The sequence below is a fragment of the Sycon ciliatum genome, chromosome 9 (assembly GCF_964019385.1).
Source record: "Sycon ciliatum chromosome 9, ocSycCili1.1, whole genome shotgun sequence".
Lineage (NCBI taxonomy): Eukaryota > Metazoa > Porifera > Calcarea > Leucosolenida > Sycettidae > Sycon > Sycon ciliatum.
Genome location: NC_088651.1, coordinates 9346268 through 9373084, shown reverse-complemented (window position 1 = coordinate 9373084; position 26817 = coordinate 9346268). Strand labels below are relative to the sequence as shown.

The window sequence follows — 26817 nt, the reverse complement described above, 5'->3', positions numbered from 1 at the left end:
CAAGCAGTTTGTCACGTGACGAGAAACACAAGTTTTGTGCCGTGCAGACGAACATTTCTGCTTATACAGTAGGGAATGCATAGCAGAATGGTGATCTGGTGATGGTGTGCATGCAGTGTACCTCAACACACTCATGATGTCAGTCTGTTTTGCAAGATTTTACATTGTTGCTGCCCAAACAGTTTGTACGAGAAACACAAGTTCTGTGACGTGCAGCCTATTGATGTGTTTTCTGCAGAATTGCTTGCTTCAAAAGTTGCTTGAAAATTCGTTTTGCTTGTGCTGTTGCGGACAGTGAAATCCGTTGAGAAGACAAGCGGCCTTGATGGGGCACTGGCCTTGTAGCCATGGAAACAATGCCGGTCAAGCGACCTTGATGGGGCACTGGCCTTGTAGCCATGGAAACAATGCCGGTCAAGCGACCTTGATGGGGTACTGGCCTTGTAGCCATGGAAACAATGCCGGTCAAGCGACCTTGATGGGGCACTGGCCTTGTAGCCATGGAAACAATGCCGGTCAAGCGACCTTGATGGGGCACTGGCCTTGTAGCCATGGAAACAATGCCGGTCAAGCGACCTTGATGGGGCACTGGCCTTGTAGCCATGGAAACAATGCCAGTCAAGCGACCTTGATGGGGCACTGGCCTTGTAGCCATGGAAACAATGCCGGTCAAGCGACCTTGATGGGGCACTGGCCTTGTAGCCATTGAAACAATGCCGGTTTCACTTTTACAGTGTGCGCGTGAAGTAGAGTGGATGTACGCGTGCGCGCTAAGGCACCGTCCCCAGTCACTCCACCGGATTTCAATGTTCACGACAGTAGCATGTGTCTGTTCCAGCCCCGAGCTGGATTTGAAATTTAAAAAATTAGATTTTGTTTTCTTGTGTATGTGTTTTGTACAGGTGGATGGTGGCCATTGCAGCAGCCAGAGAAGGAGGAGGACAGTCAGCAGCAAGACAGCAAGAAGCAAGCCGGCGGAGAAAATTCATGCGAAGAAAATTCTAAAATAATAGCCATCCCAAACCCCGACCACCATCCCCTACCAGAAAAATTACTTATATAGCCTACCCTAGCTCAGAGGTTCACACTTGATGATTGGTCAACTGTCCCCGGCCAATCGCAGTCTTCGAAAAGCGAACTACAGAGGTGTGAGGTTTCACTTCACACTTTGAAAGCTGCATGAAGATCGAGAAGACTCTGCTTCCCATGGTCGAGGACAGTTGAGCAATCACTGCCCCCCCCCCCCCCCTTACATGCCCTTCCATAGCCCCCCCCCCCCTCCATCTCCATCCCGTTCACACACAGAAAATACTGCAGAGGTCTGGATGGTATGGACGACACACGCATGCACACACACACACACACACACACGCACACACACACACGCACACACACACACGCACACACACACACACACACAATGCAATACTGGCAAGAGGGAGCGAACCAACAGCAATCATTATGCGGATTCAGGAGCAACAAATAATGGCGTAGCTGTCCGCGGTGCAGGCACCATTTCCAGACAACAGCAATTATTAGTTTCAAAAGGGTGACATCATCATTTGTACATGTGACGTCATTGTTACTGTTACAAAATATGTATATCAAGAATGACCACAGTACAGCATCATATCAATTTAAAAAAATAAAGGATGAAAACTTTACAAATATTGAAAACCCAATCCGTCAACGGCACTGTGCCAGGCAGGCCGATGGTCGCATCCCTTCGCGATGTCATACAATCTGATATGACACTTGACAGACTGTACGTAGGTCTACGGGACTGCCTGGCTGCATAGGCCGCGCACCAGGCCCCTACTGCACTACAACTAATACTTACTAGTTCAAAGTACGAGACACAGGTGCAGGATGTGCTCCCGCGAGGTCGGGCTTTCCGCAATACATTGGTGACTTTTCAAAACCCCGGTCGAAATATTTTTTGGGGGGTGCACTTGCCCCCTGTGCCCCTCGCCAAGCACGCCCCCTGCGATGGCATTGGTTCCGCGAAAACTACCATACTATGATCATGTACAAACTACGATGGTACTACCACTACTACTAGTACTACTACAACACTACTACTACTACACACACGCGCACACGCGCGTGTGTTGCGTACACGCACACACACCGCGTGTGGATGAAAGCAGTCGAGTCGTAGCTGTGGCGTCACCCGGGATGCCTTCACTGAAGCAGGTTGCTGTCTGCTGTTCTAGTCCAGTGCTAGTCCAGTCTCTCCAGCCACGCTCACTGTCATCCCTGCACAGCAGAAAAACACGGTTTTGATGACAACACCATGATTACCGTTTTCCCCTGAATATAAGCTTCACCTTTTTACACAAAAATTCAAAGATAAAAACGAAAAACGGGGGGGGGGGGGGTGCGACTTACAATCGAGCATGACATACTACTGAACTCAATATAATGTATCAAAACGATATTGCTCAAACCGGAAAATGGGGGTACGACTTACAATCGAGTGCGACTTATAATCGGGAAGCTACGGTACTTGCTTGTCGTGCATGGCAATGCACCAGTCGAGCTACGTTACCATGGTTACTGTGGTATACTGCACAACATCAAGAGTCAATAAACTGTTTATGCACTCTTGATAACATTAAAATATATAATTATTTAAATTTTGGTATCGAGAGACCTGACAGGTTTCAGGTGTAATGATGTACTTCAAAGTAGAATTAGGTGACCAGCATTCCCTTCACATACAGGTGATCTAAAATCTAAGTGCTTGGTTTCTCTACCGGTTTCTCACCGAAATTGAAGGTCTACCAAAACCCAATGTGTTACGCAGTACATCAAGAGTCAATAAAAAAATGTTTACGCACTCTTGACTACATGTATAGCAGAGGAGATCACCCGGCATAGTGTTCAGAATTCACCAGTGCAATCACCCGGCATAGTGTTCAGAATTCACCAGTGCAATCACCCGGCATAGTCTTCAGAATTCACCATTGCAATCACCCGGCATAGTCTTCAGAATTCACCAGTGCAATCACCCGGCACAGTCTTCAGAATTCACCAGTGCAATCACCCGGCACAGTCTTCAGAATTCACCAGTGCCGAATCACCCGGCATAGTCTTCAGAATTCACCAGTGCAATCACCCGGCATAGTCTTCAGAATTCACCAGTGCAATCACCCGGCATAGTCTTCAGAATTCACCAGTGCAATCACCCGGCACAGTCTTCAGAATTCACCAGTGCAATCACCCGGCATAGTCTTCAGAATTCACCAGTGCAATCACCTGGTACAGTCTTCAGAATTCACCAGTGCAATCACCTGGTACAGTCTTCAGAATTCACCAGTGCAATCACCCGGCATAGTCTTCAGAATTCACCAGTGCAATCACCTGGCATAGTCTTCAGAATTCACCAGTGCAATCACCCGGCATAGTCTTCAGAATTCACCAGTGCAATCACCCGGCACAGTCTTCAGAATTCACCAGTGCAATCACCCGGCATAGTCTTCAGAATTCACCAGTGCAATCACCCGGCACAGTCTTCAGAATTCACCAGTGCAATCAGCTGGCACAGTCTTCAGAATTCACCAGTGCAATCACCCGGCACAGTCTTCAGAATTCACCAGTGCAATCAGCTGACACAGTCTTCAGAATTCACCAGTGCAATCAGCTGGCAGAGTCTTCAGAATTCACCAGTGCAATCAGCTGGCATAGTCTTCAGAATTCACCACCGCAATCACCCCGCACGGTCTTCAGAATTCACCAGCCATCAGCTGGCATAGTCTACGGAATTCACCAGTGTAATCAGCTGGCATAGTCTACAGAATTCACCAGTGCAATCAGCTGGCATAGTCTTCAGAATTCACCAGTGCAATCAGCTGGCACAGTCTTCAGAATTCACCAGTGCAATCAGCTGGCATTCTACTGTGCTTGAAGTATTATCAAGCAATGCAGCATGACTCAGTGAAGAACAGACCAATCTTCTCAAACTCCGCAAGTATTCAACTTATTCATGGACTCATTCACAGGCCTATTAACGGTTTCCTCGTGAATTTGTTGTTGGTACCTGATTATAGAATCCATGATGTCATGAATGGCAGCTATCCCTTAGCGGATAATGCTGGTAGAAAAAATTGACAGAATTTGGTCAGTTTTCTGGTATGTTTCATGCATGTTTGGTATGTGTGTAAAGAAGTGGAGTAGAATTCAAGGAAGTGCCTGCCACAAGGTTTGCATGGTTCTGCCAATTTCACTCAGCGACTTTTCAAGCAGAATCTGCTAAGTGTTAACTACAACACTCATACAGTCAGACCTCGTTTAACCGCACACAGCCGTTGTCCACAAACAAATATCCGGATGGGCGAGGGAACCGGATAATCAACACATACTGTATGTATGCACTACAAACGAATACGAATATCGACTATCCGAATATTCTTATTGTTAATGAACGAACGAATATTCGTTCGTTTACGACTGCAACGCTTTCAACAATGATATTTAAAAAAGTTAATAATTGACCTAACGTGAAGATTATACATTTCCAGAAATGCTCGTTTTTTGCCAGGAAATGTTTTTTTATGCCATATTGGAACGCGAAGCGCGCTGGTCGTGTCACTTGTCGCCTCTTGAGATCGACAATGGCTATCGAGCAGCGATCTATTGTTCAGGTCATCGGGCTTCTGCCTGACGATGCTCTTCTGCTCAATACTCACGATGAGGAATTCTTGAAGTAGATTGAGTCGTACCGTGACATACCACTGGGAAAGTTCGGAATAATTCGGAACCCTAAACTGCATGAGTACGAGAGTAACGTTCGACTCGACTGCTTCTTCTCGTTCGACTTTCTCGAAGGTTCTACTGCTCCGTCGACTCTTGACCCCCCCCCCCCCTCCCCGGTGACAGTTGAAAGATACTACTAGCAGGTGTGGTGTACTATTCGAAACGCAGAACATCCCTATTGTATGTTTGCTGAAGTGCCAGCAGGATTCTAGCCTCTTTTAGGCAAACGAAGTTCACCACCAGTGAGCAGTGCATGTACATGTATGTAATACCATTATGTAATCAAGAAGCGTGTTCCACTGTCCGAAGAGTGATCAATACTAGGTGAAATTTATATTTACCGTTAGGTGCCTGGTTTCTCTACCGAAATCACCGAAATTAAAGTTACACCGAAAATTACATGTTTTGCAGTACCCACAGGGAATAATTTAACCGGTATTGCATCGCAGTTTGCTACGCAATTCTTCTGAGGTGCAAAGGAACTTCAGAAATGTGTCGCAGATAACTGCGATGCATGTTGATTTTTCACTGCAGCCAATGATGTACAGTGTGCATGTCAGGTGTGTCTCTTAGGGATGAGATTGATGCGCAAAAATAGACTTCGAAAGTGCTTATCTACGCATTTTGGCACCAGATTAGGTTTTGAAGAAAATAACTATTATATGCAACAATTTCGAATTGCAATATTGCTTAGTTTGATTTTGCATAGCAAAGGTGCTATGCAAAAAATTGAAAGTAAATTATTCCCTGACCCATATAGGGCAGAGCCTGTAATACGTACTACACATTGTGATTGTTGACAAGCATGCAGCGGTGAATCAATATCAAACAAAGAAGTGGGTCACTACGAGTACTTACTGGGGATAATTGCGCGGCTTCACGGTCCCGGTCTCTCTGCATACTGGAGAACGAGCGCCCGGAACAGAATGTTGTCGAAGGCAAACCCATTGGCCGGCAAGACAGCAATGATTACCGTATGTACACAGGTTAGTCCACATTATGGGAATTTGGTATAACCCCACACCCGTCATTGTTGAATATTCGATAATAGCGTGGATTTCCCCAACAATATATTTTCATTTTTTGTTATCCTCTCCCATGCCGTTGTACATAAGCGGCTTGCCGCGGATATGTCAATACTGCTTAGTGGTCGTCGAGCGGTGACTCCGCGGCAAAATCCGTCCACGTCCGCTACGGAATGCCGAATGGTTCGACCGAGTACCCACCGCCGCAACAGTGCTCGTATTTCGGCAAAATGTCCTTTTCACCATTCACGACGAAATGTTTCGGCATCTGGCTCGCGGAAGAAAGACATACTAGTAGTAGTAGTAGTAGTAGTGCGAAGCTCACAAGCACTCAGTCTCACAGCCCCGTTCAGCGGTTCACTGCACTTACATCAGGTGCTCGCTGAATGCAGTGAAAACAGGGAAGAATAAACTGTTGCTCGAGCATCATCGCTAACGACTATTCTAGCTTCCTTATTTTCTGATAAGAATAAACTTCACGAAGTAGTGGTTGCGACATCGGCGATGATTTGTAAGAAAGGTTTGCTCCCCACACCGGAGCTCGCGCTATTCCGCCGACTTTACTTGACACTTGACTGACTCACGACTGCCATCCAGAGCACACGAGAAGTCCATCGAACCTTCGACTCGGCAAACCTGCAAGAAAGCACCACTCCCTGCTCAATACACAGTGTTTCGGGGAATTCACCCCTCATCAGTTGAGCTTGAGTAGGCTGAGGAAGCGTTGCGAATGACCGAGGGTCCTCGACGTCTGTCTCACCGTCCAGGAGCGACACTGACTCACACTGCTATCTGGTGTTCACGAGGTGTTTATCGCGCTGGAAGCGGAGCGTCTCTGTAAGTTTGTATCCCTGGTGATGTTTGTGCCTGGAGAGCACTATAAGTGGTGCTCTTCAGGCACAATCTTCCTCAGCCTACTCAAGCTCAACTGATGAGGGGTGAATTCCCCGAAACACTGTGTATTGAGCAGGGAGTGGTGCTTTCTTGCAGGTTTGCCGAGTCGAAGGTTCGATGGACTTCTCGTGTGCTCTGGATGGCAGTCGTGAGTCAGTCAAGTGTCAAGTAAAGTCGGCGGAATAGCGCGAGCTCCGGTGTGGGGAGCAAACCTTTCTTACAAATCATCGCCGAAGTCGCAACCACTACTTCGTACTGTTGTGCCCAGCGCGGGCTTGCGACTACAGTCCGTTTCAAAAAGATTTACGATCCTGGCGATCGCCCGCGGAGTTTGGCGTCTTACCGTATGAGCACTCGAGCGCTGCCTGGAAAAACTCACTGTGAACTCGAAGAAATATTCCGCGCGAAAGCAGGAAAAATGACAACTCACTCACGTTGACACAGTCATGTACGTCTGGTTTACAACAAACGAGTTCTTCCTCGTATCGATAATGGAGTCAGAGAGGACATGTCGAAACGAAAGTGTTGTAAATGTTGACGAGCTCCTTGGGTCCGTTTTGTGACCAAAATAGTTTCTTTGAGCTGCGATGCAATTTACTCACCGTGTGACGAAAACGACATCGACACGGACTCATTCCCAAGGCCATGACTTGGCAAAGCTATCCGTGTGACTTCGACGACATTTTGAGAAAAGCAGACGCTTGTGAACGCTGATAGAAGACGGCGTTGACTGCTAAATTCAAATAAATTGGCGATCTTGAAATACTAAAATAAATCTCAAAAAGCTACAGCGCGATGACTTCCATTATAATTCACTCACACCATTGCAGTGTTGTGGGTGTGTTCACATGGCGTGAGTCAGTCAGTTCGGCAGGAAGCGCGAGCTCCAACAACAAGTCGTTTGGTGCAGCCATCTTCTTTGTCTTGTACCAGCTTGATCACCAAAACAATGAAAAAAAAGTTTGACTTGAGAGGATAGGTTGGGATTTGAACTCACAACTTCATGGTCAGCAGACAGCATTCATAACCACACGGCCAAAAAGGAAAGGATAAATCGTGGGTTTTGATAAAAAATCGATACTGGCTTCCACGGCAAATTGTAAACCATTGGAAAAGGCCGGAAACCTGGCCGAAATTCTAACTCCTTAGCGGTTGGTCCAATTGTTCCGAAACCTTCACAGAACAATTTGCCGTGTCCTAACAAGCCATTCTATGTACTTTGTTGTCCAAATTTCCCTTATCTTCATACTTTTTAAGACCGAAACTTGATTGTAAATCTTTTTGAAACAGACTATAGTTGGTTTGGAGGTGACAGCGTTGCGAATGACCGAGGGTCCTCGACGTCTGTCTCACCGTCCAGGAGCGACACTGACTCACACTGCTATCTGGTGTTCACGAGGTGTTTATCGCGCTGGAAGCGGAGCGTCTCTGTAAACAGACAGTTTGTATCCCTGGTGATGTTTGTGCCTGGAGAGCACTATATAAGTGGTGCTCTTCAGGCACAATCTTCCTCAGCCTACTCAAGCTCAACTGATGAGGGGTGAATTCCCCGAAACACTGTGTATTGAGCAGGGAGTGGTGCTTTCTTGCAGGTTTGCCGAGTCGAAGGTTCGATGGACTTCTCGTGTGCTCTGGATGGCAGTCGTGAGTCAGTCAAGTGTCAGCGGAATAGCGCGAGCTCCGGTGTGGGGAGCAAACCTTTCTTAAGAATAAACTTCAATGTGAGAAAAGCAAGAACTGTTTCCCATCGTTTGTGCCTGTCACCAGTTCACGGGTATCACTAGTACTTCAACATCGACGCTAGTGCACTGGAGATCTAACTAGTATTATTAAAGTCATGATAGCAGGAGTGCATGTACTGAAACAGATCTACAATCCTACATGATAATATTTTCATCCTGCATTCTCTTAAAACATTCAGTCATGTCACATGATGTGTATTTTGTAACAAAATGCACGTGACTAAAATGTTAGAATGCAGGATGAAAATATTGCACATCACTCATCACTACTACACTGTGTCTGCAGTCTAGTACAGTAGTAGCGCCATCCGTCAGCTCGGTGCTAAACCTTGACGCTGCCCTGAACTGAAGGTGCAGGGGATGACCTTGTCATACTCTATAGGAATGGGTGGGTGGGAACTCACGCTGGGAAACCCTTCCGTGCCAAATAGCACGTGTAAAGGTATAATATTTATTATTATAATTGTTGCAAATTCAGCACGGGGGGGGGGGGGGGATTATCCTTCCTCACACGTAACGTTATGTGCATAGCATAATACACATGATATACAACGTCACACACGTACGTACGCACACACACACACACAAACGCACACGTGTGCTTGCAGCTTGCACACATCATGTCCAGTGACAACTGTCATTCTCAAAATCATTAAAAGCACAAGCTGAAACACATACTCACAGCAGTCACAGGTCACCAAGGGCCTTAGATTTACAACAACAACAAAACTGATACAAATGTACGGAAGAAGAACAGGTAAAAGCGCAACACAACAAGCACTTGAAATAGCACATCCTATAGGTCCTCTCACTCACAACTAGCCAACAACAGCACTGAAATTCATGAAAACCTACTTTACACGGTAACCACGGCAGTAAAACAAAATAAGAAAAAAGTTTTTGATCTACATGGAGCGTTGGGGCTGCTCGCGACAACGTCACAAGTGAACTCAGAGGCATTGTCACTCTTCTGCTGCTCACACTTTACATGGCTCTGCCTGCGATCGGGACACAAGAAAACAAATAATTATCACCAAAGAAAAGGTACAACCAGGAGAGAGCAGGAACAAGAAAACACTGTAGCAAATATTCTGTAAAAAACGAAAGAGAGGAAGGGAAAGGAATTTTAAAAAACAGATAAAAAGCTAAAGCGGGCAAGGGCAGTGCAGGGTAGAATACTTTTGCCAGGTGTGCGGGTACGCGAGTGTGCATAGCTGTGAGAACATGCAGTCTGCTACAGCACAGGTTGGCAAAGGGCGCACGCATCGACCTGCTTGAACCACTGTAGTAGCACAATGAAAAAACCTTTCAAAAGTTTTAGAACACTTACACAAGCACACGCGTGCGCGCGCAAAAACACACACACACACGCTGATAGAAGCAAAGAGACTCAAAAGGCACCGGGGGCCGATGCTAGACATACTCAAGGCGATAAAATAAATTAAAAACAGCTGGCAAGCGCAAAAAAAAACAAAAAAAACAAGAACTGCAGAAGTAAAGAAGTACAGAAAAGAGTCCTAGTGTCAAAATGAGACGACAGGATGAAGGAAGGCTGAAGCATTGCAACTCTCGGCGCTCATCTCAACCAACAAGCATACGGCAGGGCGTGATGAGAAATGCGAAGGGCAGACCGCTCCGCAACAGCAGTGCATGGCGGGGAGGGAGGGAGGGGGGGGGGTGCCGTGCCATGGTACATAGATAAGCATCACAGGACAGGACACACAGCTTGGGGAGTGGTGGTGGGGGGGGGGGGGGGAGGGAGGAGTATTGTGATATCACGGTTGATTATGGCCCAACGTTTGTTTCTAACCGATCACCGGCCGGCACGTAGATGCTGCAAATTCTCTACTCTCAAAAATGGCGCACGCACGCGCACACACACACACACACACACACACACACACACACACACACACACATGGATCCCTGCCACTGGCCATCCTTCACGACGAAGACGTAGGCATGAGTTGCACGGCACTCAGCAACCCTGCACAGAGCCCACCTTTCTCACTGACCAGCGGGCAAGCAGAGGAACTGACTCTAACCTCTCACATCACCCTCAGCATCAGGTCTACACCGATTGCACACTGCTCAGAGCAACTCACAGTACTAGCTCAGAATCCACGGGTCAAGTAGTAAAATCGTTACTCGGAGCGATGTCAAGAATTCACTCAGTCGTCGCCGAGATCATCGGATTCCCCGACCTGTTCTGACTTGCGCTTCCTGGCTGAGTAGCTGCGGGGCATGCCGGTACGGACACCCCTCTGTAACTGTGTCAGCTCAGACTGCACAGAGTTGAACGTCTCGGTGGCCTCGTCGAGCTCCCGCTGCAGCTTCCGACGCGACTGCGTCAGGCGCGACGCCTCTTCCTCCTGTGAGCACGCACACATGCATACACATACACACACACACACACACACACACACACACGCACACACATACACACACATGCACACGCACACACACACACACACACATGTCCATTGCAAACGCCAAGAACAATGCGACACAAAGTAGGTAAGTACACCAGCAAAGACGATACTAGACAAGGTGTCTACCTCAACCGGCAAAGCGCTAAAACTGCAACACCAGAAATTTTCAAATAATCTACATGGAGATAAAAGTTCAATAATACCTATGAAAAGTATGAATGCAGCAGACATCACCACGCAACATGACAATTTGTTCTAGGTTTGAAATTGTGTTTATCCAGAATCGATTTTCAAGCTACGATCATCTGTGGAAATATGGAACTAAAGACATTTTCAGTGGAGTTTTCATTTTTTGGTAAGGCCATCATTTTTTATAGCTATGTTTCGCGTCGTCCGCACGCATACGTTTTGATTTTTTTGGGAAAAAAATAAAAAAAATCGAACATGCACAGTGAATGTACGATCGTGCGAGTCATAAGTGTGGATTGGTTGCATACGGCGAAGCTGGGATTCAGAAATGGCCTCTACTGGGCTCTAGGCCAGGATTGGTAAATCGTTTGTTCGGAATCTGGGAGCAATATTCTATGAGCTCACACCAGACCGCATTGATCGCCTCAAGCTGAGAGGATGCGTCGTTCCGGAGCTCTTTGCACCGCTGCTGAAGTCTGAGTACAATAATCCAGCGAAGCATAGGCACCAACGGTTGCCTCCTCCGTCCAAAGTGAATATTTACTCATGTTGATAACCAAGATGTTGTGCCTCGATGTACGATTTTTCTTTCGAATGTACACCATGCACGAGCTATTGTGCTATGTACAGTGCATACACCTCTGATGAGCCTTTTTTATTATTTTGCAACTTTTTATTTTTTCCACCTCTCGCATATGATTCTGGAAGTTGACCTGACGCGAAACATAGATATAAAAAATGATGGCCTAACACAGGTGCAGCAAAACTATACCTAAAAAAATAATGCCACCAGGTAGTGCTATCAGTACAATACAGCCCGACCTCACTTAACCGCTCACATCTGTTTTCCGGATAAAAAAATATATCCGGATAGGTGAGGGAGCCGGATAACCGAACACCGGTTATGTTGGATGAATCACGTAGGCTGTAAATCTGAAACCAGCTATTTTCTTCCGGATGGTGAGGGATGCGGATAAAAGAGGATCGGATAAGCGAGGTCTGACTGTAGTGCCCACCAGCACTTGCATGGGAGCAAGCCAAACTAACCGATACTGAAGAATAAACGCTACTGAAACCCCGATTCTGGGGTAAGCCGAAAATGTTACACCACCGAATCGTTTTGGTTTTACAGCACGCAGCAAACCTTGACACGCAAGCAAATCACAGGCCTGGCAATTCAAACTACGCACAACATCGAAAGAGGAACAACAAACATGTTTGGCCAACTCCACGGCAAGCCAGTCAGTTGAGATCATTTCAGCACTAAGACATACACATCTGTCCTACTCTCTGTACCATTGTCTTTCATTATTCTTTTCGAGCTGGGTAGGTGAACATAGTAAAATAAAATAAAATAAAACCACACACACACACACACACACACACACACACACACACACACACACATACACACACACACACACACACACACACACACACACATACACACACACACACACACACACACATACACACACACACTTACCGCTTCATCCAATTGACGCTTGAGTGCCTTCATTCGAAGTGACAACTTGTCATTCTGCGAGAACAGCAACAGCAGAGTGATACATGTAGTAATAAATTTGAGAGGCCGACAAAGGCTCCACTTATCTCTACAGGTCTACACCTAAACCACGTCACAAGCTGGTTGAATAGTGGAATCTGCTGATTGTGCTCCAGTCAAGAAAATCATAAGTCTAAACCCAAGTCAAAGTGAAAACGTCCGGATTCGCCAGTGAAAACAACCATACCGGTATGCAAATTTTCGGCTCAGCCACCCCTCCCCCACGAGTAAATTGTACTTCAGATGGCTGACCGTACCACAGTAAATTACCTTGCGCCGCCCCTGGCCTAATAAACACCCCACAGTCCGTCACAAAGAAAGAAAAAAGCGTATTCTTAGTACTTGCACAGTACTCTACTCACGTGCTCATGAAGCTGATCGCCACGTCGACGCTCCTCCTCCACCTGACCAATCAGGTCCTTGTTCTTGCGATCCAAGCGCCGGTTAGTCTTCTGCAGGCTATGCTTTTCGCTGTGCAGGACCATAGGGAAAAAGGGGCGGGTTGACAACGTTGGACACGCGAACAGTGACTTTGTAATGTAACATTTTATAGCAATAAGGGACCACACATGTGTGTGTGGGGGGGGGGGGCAACTTGACTCGGACAACCGGACTTCATTGAGCTCAGCACTGTAGAACTGCAGTATCCCGTGGAAGAGACTCAGACAACGAAGAAACCGGTGCACATACCGTCATGTCGCGTATCAAGGCCGGGCATATTCCTGTAGAGACCGATGTCAGGGCTAGGCTTCTATTCACATCCGGCTTCTATCCAAACCAGGTCTTTCTAACTTTCTATGTGTGTCAACACTAAAACCAGGCTTATGTGCCGACAATGCATCTTGAAAATCAGGCTTGTATTCAAAACAGGCTTCTATATGAGACAGGCTTTAATACAAGACAATACAGTAGTCTGAATGGTGGACAGCGCTGGCTTGCCTACAGATCATGATGGCATGCGTACAGGCGGCATGCGTACAGGTACACGTGAGAAATTCGGCATTGGTGACACTTACCGCGATTCTACTTCTATCTGCTCCTCCAGTGTGGAGATCTTCATCTCTAGTGAGCGCACTTGACCCTTCAGACGTGAGCCACGCTCATTCTCCGCAGATTCCAATTTCGACTTGAGATCCTTGGTCTGAAAGAAGCAGAGAAAGGCAAGCCACCACAAACAGGCAGAAATTCTTGGACCTGCTTCTCAACATGGCAACACTAAACAGACCAAGAATGGCCGTGAGCGTCCAAAGCATACAGCCGCTCAGGGACGTAGCTGATCTCCCTTTTAGGGGGGTGCACGGATGTGTAGGGTGGCTGGTGCATGACATTCATGGTCAACATGCGCGTGCTGCACCTGGGTTGGGAATTTCAGGGGGTGCATGTGTCTCCCCCCCCGTGCCCCATGCGAGCTACGCGCTGCAACCATACTTATTATTTAGATCTACATGTACATGTACAAAATATCCCCATTAAGACCAGTACTCTGTACATGCTGGTGTGGCTGCTGTCCTATCCCAGGGAATTTTCTAGAACCGCCCCAACCGGTTTTCGACCGGTTGAAATTGTTGGCGACCGGTTGAAAAGTTACAAATCAGTTCCAACCGCCCGTACTTTTCTGTGGGTGAATGGAGCTGTGAATGGTCAAACGCTTTTTTCTGGACGGATACTTCCAGCGAAGCCGCGTGGGCTGGTACTAGGGTCACGAGTGTGTACTCCAGCACCAAGAAATCTGTTAAATTGCTGTCGAGTGCCATATTTGGGTTGTATTTTGAAAAAAATTACGGGGGGACCCCCGGACCCCCCGACTCATCATTGGACCGTAACCGGTTGGAAATTCGTCCTAGAATATACCCTGTATCCTGTATCATGTTATCCTTTCACCCATTCACGGCATAGTCCTTCCCCTGTGTGTCGCCATGTAAAGACGGTACGTGACCTCGCACTACCCCCGTGCTACGGACGATACCACGCTCTGCTGGGCATGGCCTCCCTGACTCTTCACTATATCTACACTCATCTGTCTGTAAAATAAACCACTTCCGTATGTCAGTACATGACACAACAGCTGCTGAGCACACGTATTGCCTGCACGATAGCAACGCTTAGTACCTGTCTGTCCAGAGTTGCGTTACTGTGCTCCAGCGTGGCAACCTCCTCCTTGAGTGCGCTCATCTCAACTTGGGTCGATTCAAGCTGTGTGTAACACACACACACACGCGCGCACACACACACGCACACACACACACGCACACACACACACACACACACACACACACACAGGAATCGCTATCTGTGACATAGCTGGGGTGACCGTGGAGTACCAAAGCATCCCCGCCCATAACAAATTCCAATCACGGTATGCAGAGCACTTACTGCATGCGCAACATCTGCAGCATGCACCAGGTATAGTATAACATATTGTTTTCGGTGTAACTTTAATTTCCGTAGAGAAACCAGGCACTTAAATTTAGATAGCACCTAAAAAGCACTGGAGTAGGAACTGTATGTGCAGGGAATGCTGGTCACCTAATTCTGCATTGCACCTGAAACCTGTTAGATCCGCGACACCCAAATTTGATCCTGTACAGACGAGTGCCATGCGGTGCCACCCCGTGCAAACATCGCAAGTCACACACACGCGAGGCACATTGTACCATAAAAATGATGTAAACGCCTATCATTCTACACAGTTTCTCTACTTACCAGAGACTGTGACTTCCTGGACTTCTCCATGTACATTTCTGTGTTGGCTTGTTCTTCCTCCAAGTCTTCCTCCAGTTGCACAATAGCCTGCTCTAGCTTTCTCTTCTCCTCGCTCAGCGACTGCAGGCGTGGACTGTTACCGCGTGCCTCGTCGTACAGCTCATCACGCTCTGCCTCGGCGTTACGTCGGGCTCTATCGGCCGACATCAGTTCCTGTAAGTGGCAGAGGCAGCGAGAGAGAGAGAGAGAGAGAGAGAGAGAGAGAGAGAGAGAGAGAGAGAGAGAGAGAGAGAGAGAGAGAGAGAGAGAGAGAGAGAGAGAGAGAGAGAGAGAGAGAGAGAGAGAGAGAGAGAGAGAGAGAGAGAGAGAGAGAGAGAGAGAGAGAGAGAGAGAGAGAGAGAGAGAGAGAGAGAGAGAGAGAGAGAGAGAGAGAGAGAGAGAGAGAGAGAGAGAGAGAGAGAGAGAGAGAGAGAGAGAGAGAGAGAGAGAGAGAGAGAGAGAGAGAGAGAGAGAGAGGAGAGATAAAAGCAAATATCAATGTCAAGTCACAACGAGAAAGTATCTGCAAAGTAGGCTGTCTACACAATGTTCCCAGCACGGGATGAAGTGGAAACCAGAATACAAGAAAACAGACGGTGGACCTATCACTGGCTACTGACCTCAGTAAGGCGTGTGACATCCGACTCCAGAACCTTGAGTTTCTTCTCGGCCTCACGGGACAGCTGCAGTGCTTCATCGCGGCCGGTACGGGACTCCTCCAGCTCGTGATAGACCTCCTTCATTTGAGCCTGTGCACACACACACACACACACACACACACACACACACACACAACACACACACACACACACACACACACACACACATACGTGTGCACACACACACACACACACACACACACACACACACACACACACACACACACACACACACACATGCACACACGCACACCAGCAACAAACATCAGCAACAGCAGCAAGAGCATCAGTATCATCAACAGCATCACAGCATCAGCAGTAACATCAGCAGCCGCATCACCACCGCCATCACCAGCAGCAGCACACCACCACCACTACCAGCAGCAACAGCACACCATCACCAGCAGCAGCAGCAACAGCACACCACCACTACCAGCAGCAACAGCAGCACACTGCCACCACCACCACCACCACCACCAGCAACAACAGCAACAACAGCACACCACCACCACCAGCAGCAGCAGCAGCAGCAGCAGCAGCAGCAGCAACAACAGCAACAACAGCACACCACCACCAGCAGCAGCAACCTGAGCAAAGTATGCAGTAGCGTCCATAACATCACCATCATTAGTAAGAACAGCAGCAGCAGCAGCAGCAACTGCAGTAGAGGCTATGGTGTCGGCTAACACAGACGCTCCATCCGAGAACAACCTGACATGCTCATTCCAACCAACCGGCACCACCCAGAAAGAAGCACACGCACACATGCACACGCGCATACCCAGCCACCACCTAGCTAGGTACAAGTACACACATACTGGTAAGTCAGTTATCCCGACACCAAAGTTCACGTCACTTACGTCTGCAGGGCACACTTGCACCAGTTCTAGTGGAAATATTACTACTCTTTGTCACTTTTTGTGGATATGTGACGCCATATGCCATATCGACCGCCTTTCCCAATTGAATCGTATGTGACTCCGAGCTAAAGATAGTTCGAAGACACGAGCAATGCCCCGTCCTGGACCGCCCGGATAAACAACGTATGAATCCACCGGCGCATAGCCCGCACTGGAGGGGGGGGGGGGGGTACGTGCACCCCCTAACAATTCCGACCTAGATTCAGCATGCACATAATGACCATGTATCACATGCACCAGCCATCATCCTAAACATATGCGGCCGTTGAACCCCCTAAAAGGGGGACCAGCTACGCTCCTGATAATGCTTTGTCAGGGTTCTCACCTGAAGTCGTCTAACTTGTTTGGATGCATCCTCCTTGCCCTTCTCCAACTGCAGCTTGTCATTCTCCAGTTCTCTCATCTCGCCTTCCAGCTTCTTCTTGGCGGCGACAGCAGATGATCGATTGCGGCGTTCGTCCTCCAAGTCCGACTCAAGTTCACGCAGCTGCTTCTGCATTCCACGGCGCTGCTCCTCCACAACTTCATCCTTCGACGCCATCTCGCGCTCCCAGTTGGTCTTGGTGGCCTGGAAGTTGACCTGAGCAATGACATGCGGAACAGACAAAGCAATAGTTAGTGAGTGTAAGTGACATTCTCTCAGACCCATCAGACTCATGATAGTGTATGTAACCCAGAGTCAGGGGTTCTCCCCATTTTACTGCTGGATGAGCCTCACAAATCTGGGAGCTGCAAGTTCCTTCAGTTTCAGTATAGTGCTGCCAAATGTTAATGATATGCTGCCGAACCTTTACATACACCCACTCGCATGCCCGTAAACGCATACACAAGCGTGGGCGGCACAGACACAGACACATCAAGGCTACTTACCTCCAGTCTGAGCTTAGCATCCTCCACAGTCTGGAGCTCATCCTCTAGCTCCTCCAGTTGCATCGTCTGGTCATCAAGCTGTGCTTCCAAGTTACGCTTGGCCTTCTTCAGTTCATGAAGTAATTTACCTGCAGGTCACACCACGCACACACGCACACACACACACACACGTAGTGAAGTGCTTTGAACAAGGAAGACACCAGAGTTGAGCAACTCTAGAAAAGAGTCCACCCTACTGATACTAGTACTACAGTACCTTCATATGAGAACAGAGATCAGAGGAAATCGTCCACAGACAGACGAAGAGTAGAAAAGACATAAAGGCACACGATCTCTCTCTCCCTCTCCCTCTCCCTCACACACACACACACACATGCACACACACATGCACACACCACACCACACACACATGCACGCAAACACACACACACACACACACACACACACACACATGCACACATGCACACACACACACCACACGCAAACACACACACACACACACACACACAGAGGAGATGAGACAAATAATTCACTAGTTGATCATTGACCTAGCTTACCAGTGTCATCCTTGTTCTCCAGTTGATCATTGAGCTCAGCAAGCAGTGACTTGCGTGAGCGCTCAGACTCAGCCAGCTTATTGGTCAACATCTCCACGTCCTGTGTTAATGCCATGTTCTATATGCAAACAATACAGGAACAAACACGCAGCAAAAAAACATGTTCTCATTATCAGAGCTTGACATCAGCTGAATGGAGATTGGTTCACATCTATCAAATCTATCGCATGACCATAATTATAATACGGGGCAGCTATGTAGGTTCCAACTCCACTCAACTCCTGCATCTATGGGTCACATGACGTCGGCCATGTTGGTTCCAACTCCACACAACCCCTGCATCTATGGGTCACATTATGCCGGTTCAGTTCAGTTCGCATTATAATAATATAATAATATTCGCGGGATCCGCGTTAGCATCACTTGAATGTTCAGAAACACACAAGCTATAGCCTTCGCTTCCGCAGGCCACCACTATGCCTTCAGTTTGCATTGCATCATAGAAATGATGTCAACTTGAAATTCTGTCAGGACAGCACCCATAGTGGAGTTGCACACTCCTGAGGGGTTATGTACTCTTGGCAATACTAGTACACAGAATGACAGTCCAACGCACGACCAAACCAGAGCACAATCTGTCCATGACGGAGATACAAAAAAACCGTCACATACCTTTGTAGCATACTCTCTGGACTCACGCAGTGCGGCGTCCCTCTGCTCACAAGTCTCTTCCGTTCTGGCCCGCTCATCCGTCAGCGTCTGGTCAAACTTGCGCTGTTTCTTCTCCAGCTCTGCGGCGCGGGCTGCCTGGGCTTCAAAGTTCACACTGAGGTCGGCAACCTGCAGAGCAATGCGTAAAGAGATAGAGAGAAGTCAGGATGAACTCACTCTCCACAGTATCTCCCAGCACTGCAGGGAACACGATAACGGTTGGACATCGGACATTTTCCGACCATTTTCGATTCAAATCCGGCGCTTTTTTACTTGAACGGACAATCTGTCCGACCGAAATAATTGAATAGCGTCGCTGAGAAAGAGAACGACAAAGGACAGTGGCACTCTGGCTGGGAAGAAGTCTCAAGAAGTTAGAGCAGCAACCTGTGACAAGAGGGTTTTACGGCATGGCAGGGAGCTGTCCACTTCAGCGTAGCTCCAGTTTGAGCGTAGCAAACGATCGGGAAGGAGTTTTTGAAATGAATTTTTTTCTCGCTTCCTGCTGAAGCTAGGAACTATTCCGCGACGCGTTTGTACGATCCGAAAAATTAAAAAAAGTCCGTGTTCCAGGGGAAACGAGGGGTCAGAAATGTACCAGCTTGCGTTATCTCTAGCGCCGTGCAAGATCAATGAAGCAACAGCAGCTAAAGTGTCATAAATTCAATGTCGCGTAGAATCTACATGCTGTTCACAGAGCACATAACGTTTGCAAAGATGGGATCCTTCAGCCAACTCGAGTACTCGTGGTGACATGGTGTCGATCTTGGAGCTGGCAACAAGAACGGGCGAGCAGGTGCCCACTTTGTCTTTTGCTGACTTCATAAAAATTACTTTGTCGTGGAAAAAAACAGCTCAAATCCGATATGTGCAGAACCACTGCACGCTCACAGTCACACAGTCCCAGTTACTGTGTTTGCTGCACAATGCACAGAGATTTGAATCAGTGTTACAATCATCTACTTGACTCGAGATCTGTGTGATGTTACTTGTACAGTGCTGGCAACTGAAATCCAACCCCCTGAGCGGTGCGCTCACATCACAAAGACCCACCATGGGATAGTAACACTACGAAACAGAGACCGCCAGAATGTGAACCCACCGCTCAGAGGTCGGATTTCAGTTTCCAGCACTGTACTTTTGTAGCACCGCACTGTAATACTAATAATATTAATAGCATCAAGAGTATGTACCCCCCCCCCCCGGGAGTATGTACATTTACGTGTATGAAAGTGATGGAAAAATAAAAGAGTCCCTGACATGTACATGTATCACAGAATCTGCCAAATCACAGTGTCCGGCCATGTCCGACCGTTTCCAGAAGTGGCAGGACATTGTGTCAGAGCAATTTCGAAATCTTATCGTGTTCCCTGGCACTGTACTTACAAGAACTCAACCGATACTACACCCAGGAGTTTAGAGTGGTTTCACATCTTGGTCATGTGACCAAAGTGCTTGGGTTTGACGCTGCGTCCAGTTTCAAATTTGCCGCAGTGTGACCGAGGCCTTAGTAGTATATTCAGCTGCCGAGCATTCCACCAATCGTGTTCACATAATAATTATAAGCACATTCGCTTACGATAGTTTGGCTCACTCTTCCTCTATTTATTTTATTAGGAAGAAGATCAGTTTGCTTGGACATAGCAAACCTTTCATCATGCACCATGCTGCCTAGTGACTCTTGAACTTTACAGTCAGAAACCTACAGCTGCACTCACTGAAATCCAACAGAAAAGTGCAAAACTGACGCCCAGGACCAGTTCCGATTTCATCACTGCATGTGAACATGTGTACGTCCTGCAGCATTCATGCCACTCCCAGAGCGTCAAGGGCCGTGCAAGTAGACGGCTCCATGCACTTTAGGTCAGAGTTCATCGAGCATAACTGTACAACAGCCTAACTACCAGCATGTAGCATTAGAGAACAGCCACGCAGGCATGCAGCATCGCTCACTTCTTCCGTTAGTCGTTTCTTGGTCTTCTCCAGCTTGGCGTTGGCGTTGGCCAGTTCGTCCTGCTGCGTCTGCAGAGACTCTATTTCTCTCTGCGACTTCTTGCGGTAGTTCTCCAGCTCCTCGTTGTCCAGGGATAGTTGGTCACGATCCCGACGTGTATCAGCAAGCTGCACATAAACACACACAGGTAGAAGTACAGAGCACCGAGCAGAGAGCATGACTTGAATGAGCACTGTTGCCAATAGCAGAGAGGTTTCGGAGTGAGCCATTGGAGAATTGCCCAAGAACCAACCCAAGAATATTGCACAGACTGAGAGCAAACAAACAAAGAGAGAGAGAGAGAGAGAGAGAGAGGGAGAGAGAGAGAGAGGGAGAGAGAGAGAGGGAGGGAGGGAGAGAGAGAGAGAGAGACGGAGAGAGAGAGACAGCAGGCATGCCTAGGTATCCGAACTATATGTACCTGAGTGTTGGCATTGCTCAACTGCTTCTGCATCTCTTCGCGGGCATTTTGCTCCTCCTCCAGCTGATCATTGAGAGTTACTACTTAAGCCTGTGAGGCCTTTAGCTTGTGTGTGACAGCAGAGAGACTAGCTGCATCTTCCATCATTGACTCCTGAACAATGAGAATTAAAAACAACAGCAAGGAAAGACAAGAATGCAGCACAATACCATTTTCAGCTCCGAATACATTTTTTGTCCCTCAGCTTTCCCTCGGCAATACTGTTTCGAATACGGACATACAGCGTTGTTATCATACTGGCATTTGAAAGTAGGTGGCAGGTGGTGGTACTGGCCATAAACCTGTGGTTAGAATCATGCACTGGTGAAATGCTGTCGAGGACAGGTTGGAAACTGTTGCATAGCCCGAATACACAAGAAAACAACATGGGTTTAGGAGTATCATCCACGTCTGCAAAGACTTTCAAATACCAGATATCTATTAGTAGTAGGTGCACGGGCCACCAATCGTGTCCAGAGCTGTACATAGCGTGTGACTTGCGAGTCAAGGACGTGGCGTGATCCAGAAGCCAGATTTAAACCAGGCCCGAATGTACCTTGTCACAGAGTGCTCGAACTGACAAGTCAGTGAGCTCTGCATAATGCAATCAGCAAAGGCACTACCCCACATGTGAGTTCCAGTGTACTTGTGCATGCTATCCCCACCCACAGCAGTTGGAAGCTAAGCTTACCCTGAGCTCATTGAGCTGGGATTCCAGCGCATGCTTGCCGCGCTCCAGGCTAGACACCTTAGACTCCAGATCCACCAAGTGACCATTGCTACCTTCAAGGTCAGACTGAAGACAAGAACACGAGAACAAAAAACAAAGACGTCCACATCACCTGAGGAGAGGGCATGAAAGTTTACTTGTGAAACGTTTCAAAAATGTCAGTGCTGAAGAACCTGAAATTTGTGGTCTCTCTCAGAATTAGACGTCCACTTCACCAAATACTCAGCCCATTATCAGGTTCATCACACAGTACACGTTAAAAGACAACACTCTCAACAAACGTTTTAGCGTTACGAGTAGGTGAGGTCTGACCCAAAGTGCAGCTGTTCATAAAGAGATGTGCTTGAATCCTGCTTGTACATGTAGTTGTACAAATGACACTCTGGGTGTTGGTGTACTCTTGGTGACACACATCTACTAGTAACTACCCGACGCTGACCTGTAGTTTGGTCTTTGTGGCAGTGAGCTCGTCCAGTTTCCTGTTCTTCTCACTGTTGACGTTGGACAACTCCATGTTAGCCTGTTCCAGGTTACGACGACGACGGTCGGACTCAATGCGAGCCGCCTTCTCGCTCTCCAGCTCGGACACCAGGTCACGGTTCTCATGCACCAGGCGATTCTTCTCCTTCTCCAGGTTGGAATTGGCCTAGAGTTGAACAGACAACAAACAAACATACGCACAGACAGGCACACACAAAGACAGACAGACAGACAGACAGACACACACACACACACACACACACATACACACACAGAGGACAGGTTAGGTAGTTCAGTTCATGTACCAGTACAGCTGTAAACCGGGAAACATTTGCGGTATGGAATCGTTCGCGATTTTTGCTATGGGTGTGGAACCGCAAAAATAAGCTGACACAAAACGTTGACTTGTAGGAAAGTAACTAAAGAAATTGACTCCAATCGCAAACCTTTCCAGGTGCAAATCGGTGCGTGTGCTCGCAAATTACTTACTAAAACAGGCATGTTTCCCTGTTAACAGTATCAAGAATATTTCGTCTGTGTTCACCCAAAAGCCAATTTTCCTTGTGCACAGGATGTTTTCTAGGTCCGTATTGTCCACCAGAACACAGACAACAGACAACACACAGCAGTACTTACTCTACTCAGCGTGTTCATGTATACTAAGACCATGTCGTATGCTTTCACCGCAAACTCCATTTCCCACTTTGAACAATGTCTGGTAGGTACGCAATGTTCACCAAACAACAGACAACAGGACTTACTCGACTCAGCTGATCAGCCTCCTCCTGCAGACGCTGGATCTGAGAGTTGAGCTTCTCCTTGAGCTCGGACAATGCGGCATCGTGCATACGAGTGCCTTCCGTCACCTGCAGTTTCAGACTGGCTACCTCTCCTTCACGCTTGCGACGCACTTCCTCCATAACTACCGTGCCACTCACTTGCTCCTCAAGCTCATTTATACCTGGCTAGACGACACCGTGTCTGATGGAGAGATAGCTTTGGATGGCTTCAACATACTGCGCTCAGACAGAAAAGATCAGGCCGGTGGAGGAGTCTGCCTGTACTCCAAGGCATCCCTCCTGGTCAAGCCAAGAATGGACCTCACAGAATCGGCAATTGAGAGCTGCTGGGGAGAAATCCATTGCCAATCTGGAACTTGTTTGATAGGAACCATTTATCGACCTCCATCTGAGCCAGTTCGATACTGGGACTGCCTGGACGACCATCTCCATTCAGCTATAATGCCCGGGAAGAACGTGATTATTTGTGGCGACATCAACATAAACACCAATCCAACAGCACCTCCAGATCCACAGCTTCATTATCTATCTGACCTCGTGGCCAGCTACAGTTTATATCCCGGAGTTCACCAGCCGACTCGGTTCTCAGCAAACTCTGCACCAACCACACTGGATCAATTTTACAATACATTCGACCCTCTAAATATGGCTACTGTTATCCCCATCGCGTTCAGTGACCATGCAGCAGTTCTCAGTGAATTTCAACTCAGCCCAGTAAGAAGTACTGTAACTTCTGGGCTACGGCGACACTACCGAAACATAAATCATGACCAGTTCAAGGCAGATTTGGTCCAACAGGATTTTTGTGAAATTGACGGAAGCCCAACTGTCATGTGGACTGAGTGGGCCAGCCGCTTTCTACAAGTGTTAGACAGACATGCTCCTCTTGCACCAAGCCCTCGACGCAAGAAAAAATCAGTACCATGGATGAACCGCCAGTTATTACACCTCTTGACCAAGCGCAACCGGCTCCATAGGAGGTGGCTTAGTGATGGAACAGAACATTCCCACTCAGCTTTCAAGGCTGCCAGGCGGGAAGCTACCAGCTATAATAGGCAACAGAAAGAGACCTACTACCAATCCAAGTTTCGAGCTGCGTCTGGCAATACCAAACAGACATGGCACACGATCAAAGAATTGAGTGGTAAACATCGACAATCTCAGCCACCTCAATGTTCTGTTGATGCCATCCAAAACACCTTTGCAGAGATAGTAGAGGACGCCAGCCGCCCAGTGCATCTCTCATTTCCCTACGGGCCCGCCTCAAGCACTGATCTGACAGCCTTTGCACCAGTGTCTATTGCCAGAGTGAGGAAGCTCCTCGAACGTTTAAATCCGGCCAAGTCCAGCGGTGATGATGACATTTCTGCAGCCCTTCTCCGCGCACATGCAGACGTACTGGCGCCATCCCTGACTTTGATCTTTAACAAGTCCCTGAGAGAGGGCATATTTCCTGCCCAGATGAAAAGTGCTAGGATATCGCCACTCTTCAAAGGCGGAGATCCGAGCATGCCAAAGAATCATCGACCAGTGTCCTTGTTATCGATTGCATCCAAAGTGTTGGAAAGGATAGTCCACGAGCAACTCACACGATATCTAGTTCAGAGCAATTTATTCCCGCCAACTCAATTCGGCTACAGATCCCACCACTCTACATCCGACGCACTAGTGCTAGCTGTGGAAGGTATCTGTGAGGCCCGCATGAACAGACTCAACACAGGTGTAGCCTTTGTTGATATGTCAAAGGCATTCGATAAAGTGAAACATCAAACTCTTGTGCAAGATCTGTTCGAACTTGGCATCTGCGACACGGCACTCTGTTGGCTGGTGGATTACCTCTCTGATAGAGAACAGTACGTTCAGGTTGGCCAGACTAGAAGTCTCCCGTACACCAGTTACTCAGGTGTCCCCCAGGGGTCGGTACTGGGCCCACTGCTATTTATTGTCTATGCCCGCGGCATAGCAGAAGAACTATCACCGTTTAATGTGGGAGCAATCCAGTTTGCTGATGACATCTCTATACGATGTAGCAGGGAGTCTGCGGAAGCTGTTTCTGCACACCTTTCAGCTGCTGTTCAGCACCTGGCCACCTGGCTGAAGGGCCGTGGTTTAATTCTTAATGAAAGAAAGACACAGATATTGCCTATTCCCCCATCCCCATCTCAAGCACTTGAGCTGCATGTCATTTGTAATGGGCAGACGCTGCCTGTTGTGAAAACGGCCAAGTATCTTGGCCTACATTTCGACTCAGACATGAGCTGGAACACCATGACAAGCCATGTTGCACGCCGCGTTGCCGCTAAGATTGGGCTACTAAATCGAAGTGCAGCATGTTTGCCTTTTTCTTGCCGTGTTCAGTTTTTCAGGTCCTTTATACTATCAGAATTTGACTATGCATCTGCTGCCTATGCCCCTTTCTTATCGTCTTATCAGGATAAGCGCCTAAATAGTTTGTTCAAACGTGCGGCTCGCTCGGTGTGCAGGGCAGCCCCTCGCACTCACACGGCTCCCTTACTTGAACGCATGAATGCCCATACCCTCAGCATATACACCCACATGCACATCCTTGTATTCATTTGGCGCTGCCTGAACAAATCTTCAAGTACTCTGTTTGCAAGCTTTTTCACCCGTAGTCCCTCTCTCCGAACACGAGGAGGGAACAGCAAGTTACTCATCATTCCTGTCTCCCCCACTGCATCCTCAGCTAAGCGCATTAGCCATGCTGGAGCTATCCTGTGGAACCAGCTCCCAGACACAGCACGCCTCGAAAGAAAGCGCTCCACTTTCAAATCGCTAAGCCTGGCCTTTCTGTTAGGCAGTACCGTCAACTAGGATGAACTCATCTGCTTCACTACCTCTCTCTCTCTCTCTCTCTCTCTCTCTCTCTCTCTCTCTCTCTCTCTCTCTCTCTCTCTCTCTCTCTCTCTCTCTCTCACTCACTCACTCCTTTCTTCCCGGTTGCCGTGCTTGTGACTTTTTTCCCCTGCTGCCGTGCTCATATTAGTTATCTAACTACAGCTGTATCTTCTTCTTGGTTCTGTTTGTCCGCTTATTATTATATTTTCTTTTCTCTTATTATCAGTGGGACCATTGTCATTAGGTTTAGGCCTGTTTTGGAACTCCACTTTAAATAAAGCCAAACAACAACAACAACAACATTCTGAAGATTCTCCAGTTCCTGTGGGGGTGTAGAGTGAGCATGTGTGTGTGTGTGTTTGCGAGAGACAGGGAGACAGAGATAGAGGCAGAACGCGAAGGAAAGTTATAAAAGAAGCATCACACGAGGCATGC

At 47.8% G+C, this 26817-nt stretch overlaps 2 protein-coding genes across 4 annotated transcripts; both read right to left on the bottom strand.

The window, feature by feature from the left end:
- Positions 1-1642: 1642 nt before the first annotated feature.
- Positions 1643-22301, bottom strand: LOC135824554 (myosin heavy chain, embryonic smooth muscle isoform-like). Of its 3 annotated transcripts, none has more exons than XM_065337287.1 (14): positions 22208-22301; positions 21478-21630; positions 21017-21184; positions 19025-19192; positions 18353-18470; positions 17796-17923; positions 17251-17505; positions 15967-16095; positions 15308-15520; positions 14714-14797; positions 13621-13745; positions 12967-13075; positions 12527-12580; positions 1643-2259 (listed from the first exon to the last, which is right to left on the bottom strand). In XM_065337287.1, the coding sequence occupies exons 2-14, from the start codon at positions 21508-21510 to the stop codon at positions 2254-2256; spliced, it is 1590 nt and encodes a 529-aa protein (XP_065193359.1). In that variant the 5' UTR covers positions 21511-21630; positions 22208-22301; the 3' UTR covers positions 1643-2253. The 3 variants fall into 3 exon arrangements, with proteins under 3 accessions (XP_065193359.1, XP_065193358.1, XP_065193361.1); XM_065337286.1 differs by lacking the exon at positions 1643-2259 and adding an exon at positions 9043-10791; XM_065337289.1 differs by lacking the exons at positions 1643-2259; positions 21478-21630; positions 22208-22301 and adding an exon at positions 9043-10791 and having other exon boundaries at positions 19051-19192; positions 21017-21148.
- Positions 21712-23693, bottom strand: LOC135824556 (myosin heavy chain, non-muscle-like). The gene is made up of 3 exons (XM_065337291.1): positions 23488-23693; positions 22686-22892; positions 21712-22312 (listed from the first exon to the last, which is right to left on the bottom strand). Exons 1-3 carry the CDS (start codon positions 23644-23646, stop codon positions 22172-22174), a joined length of 507 nt encoding a protein of 168 aa, XP_065193363.1. The 5' UTR covers positions 23647-23693; the 3' UTR covers positions 21712-22171.
- Positions 23694-26817: the final 3124 nt, after the last annotated feature.

Excerpts from the sequence above, each read along its gene's own strand:
- LOC135824554 (XM_065337286.1), bottom strand. The coding sequence starts at position 21,510 with ATGCAGAAGCAGTTGAGCAATGCCAACACTCAG. Across the intron at positions 18,471-19,024 it reads CCAGAGAGTATGCTACAAAG|AACATGGCATTAACACAGGA; the intron begins GTATGTGACGGT and ends GTTTGCATATAG. Across the intron at positions 17,924-18,352 it reads GGAGAACAAGGATGACACTG|GTAAATTACTTCATGAACTG; the intron begins GTAAGCTAGGTC and ends TGTGACCTGCAG.
- LOC135824556 (XM_065337291.1), bottom strand. The coding sequence starts at position 23,646 with ATGGAGGAAGTGCGTCGCAAGCGTGAAGGAGAGGTAGCCAGTCTGAAA. Across the intron at positions 22,893-23,487 it reads AGGCTGATCAGCTGAGTCGA|GCCAATTCCAACCTGGAGAA; the intron begins GTAAGTCCTGTT and ends GTTCAACTCTAG. Across the intron at positions 22,313-22,685 it reads CCACAAAGACCAAACTACAG|TCTGACCTTGAAGGTAGCAA; the intron begins GTCAGCGTCGGG and ends TCTTGTCTTCAG.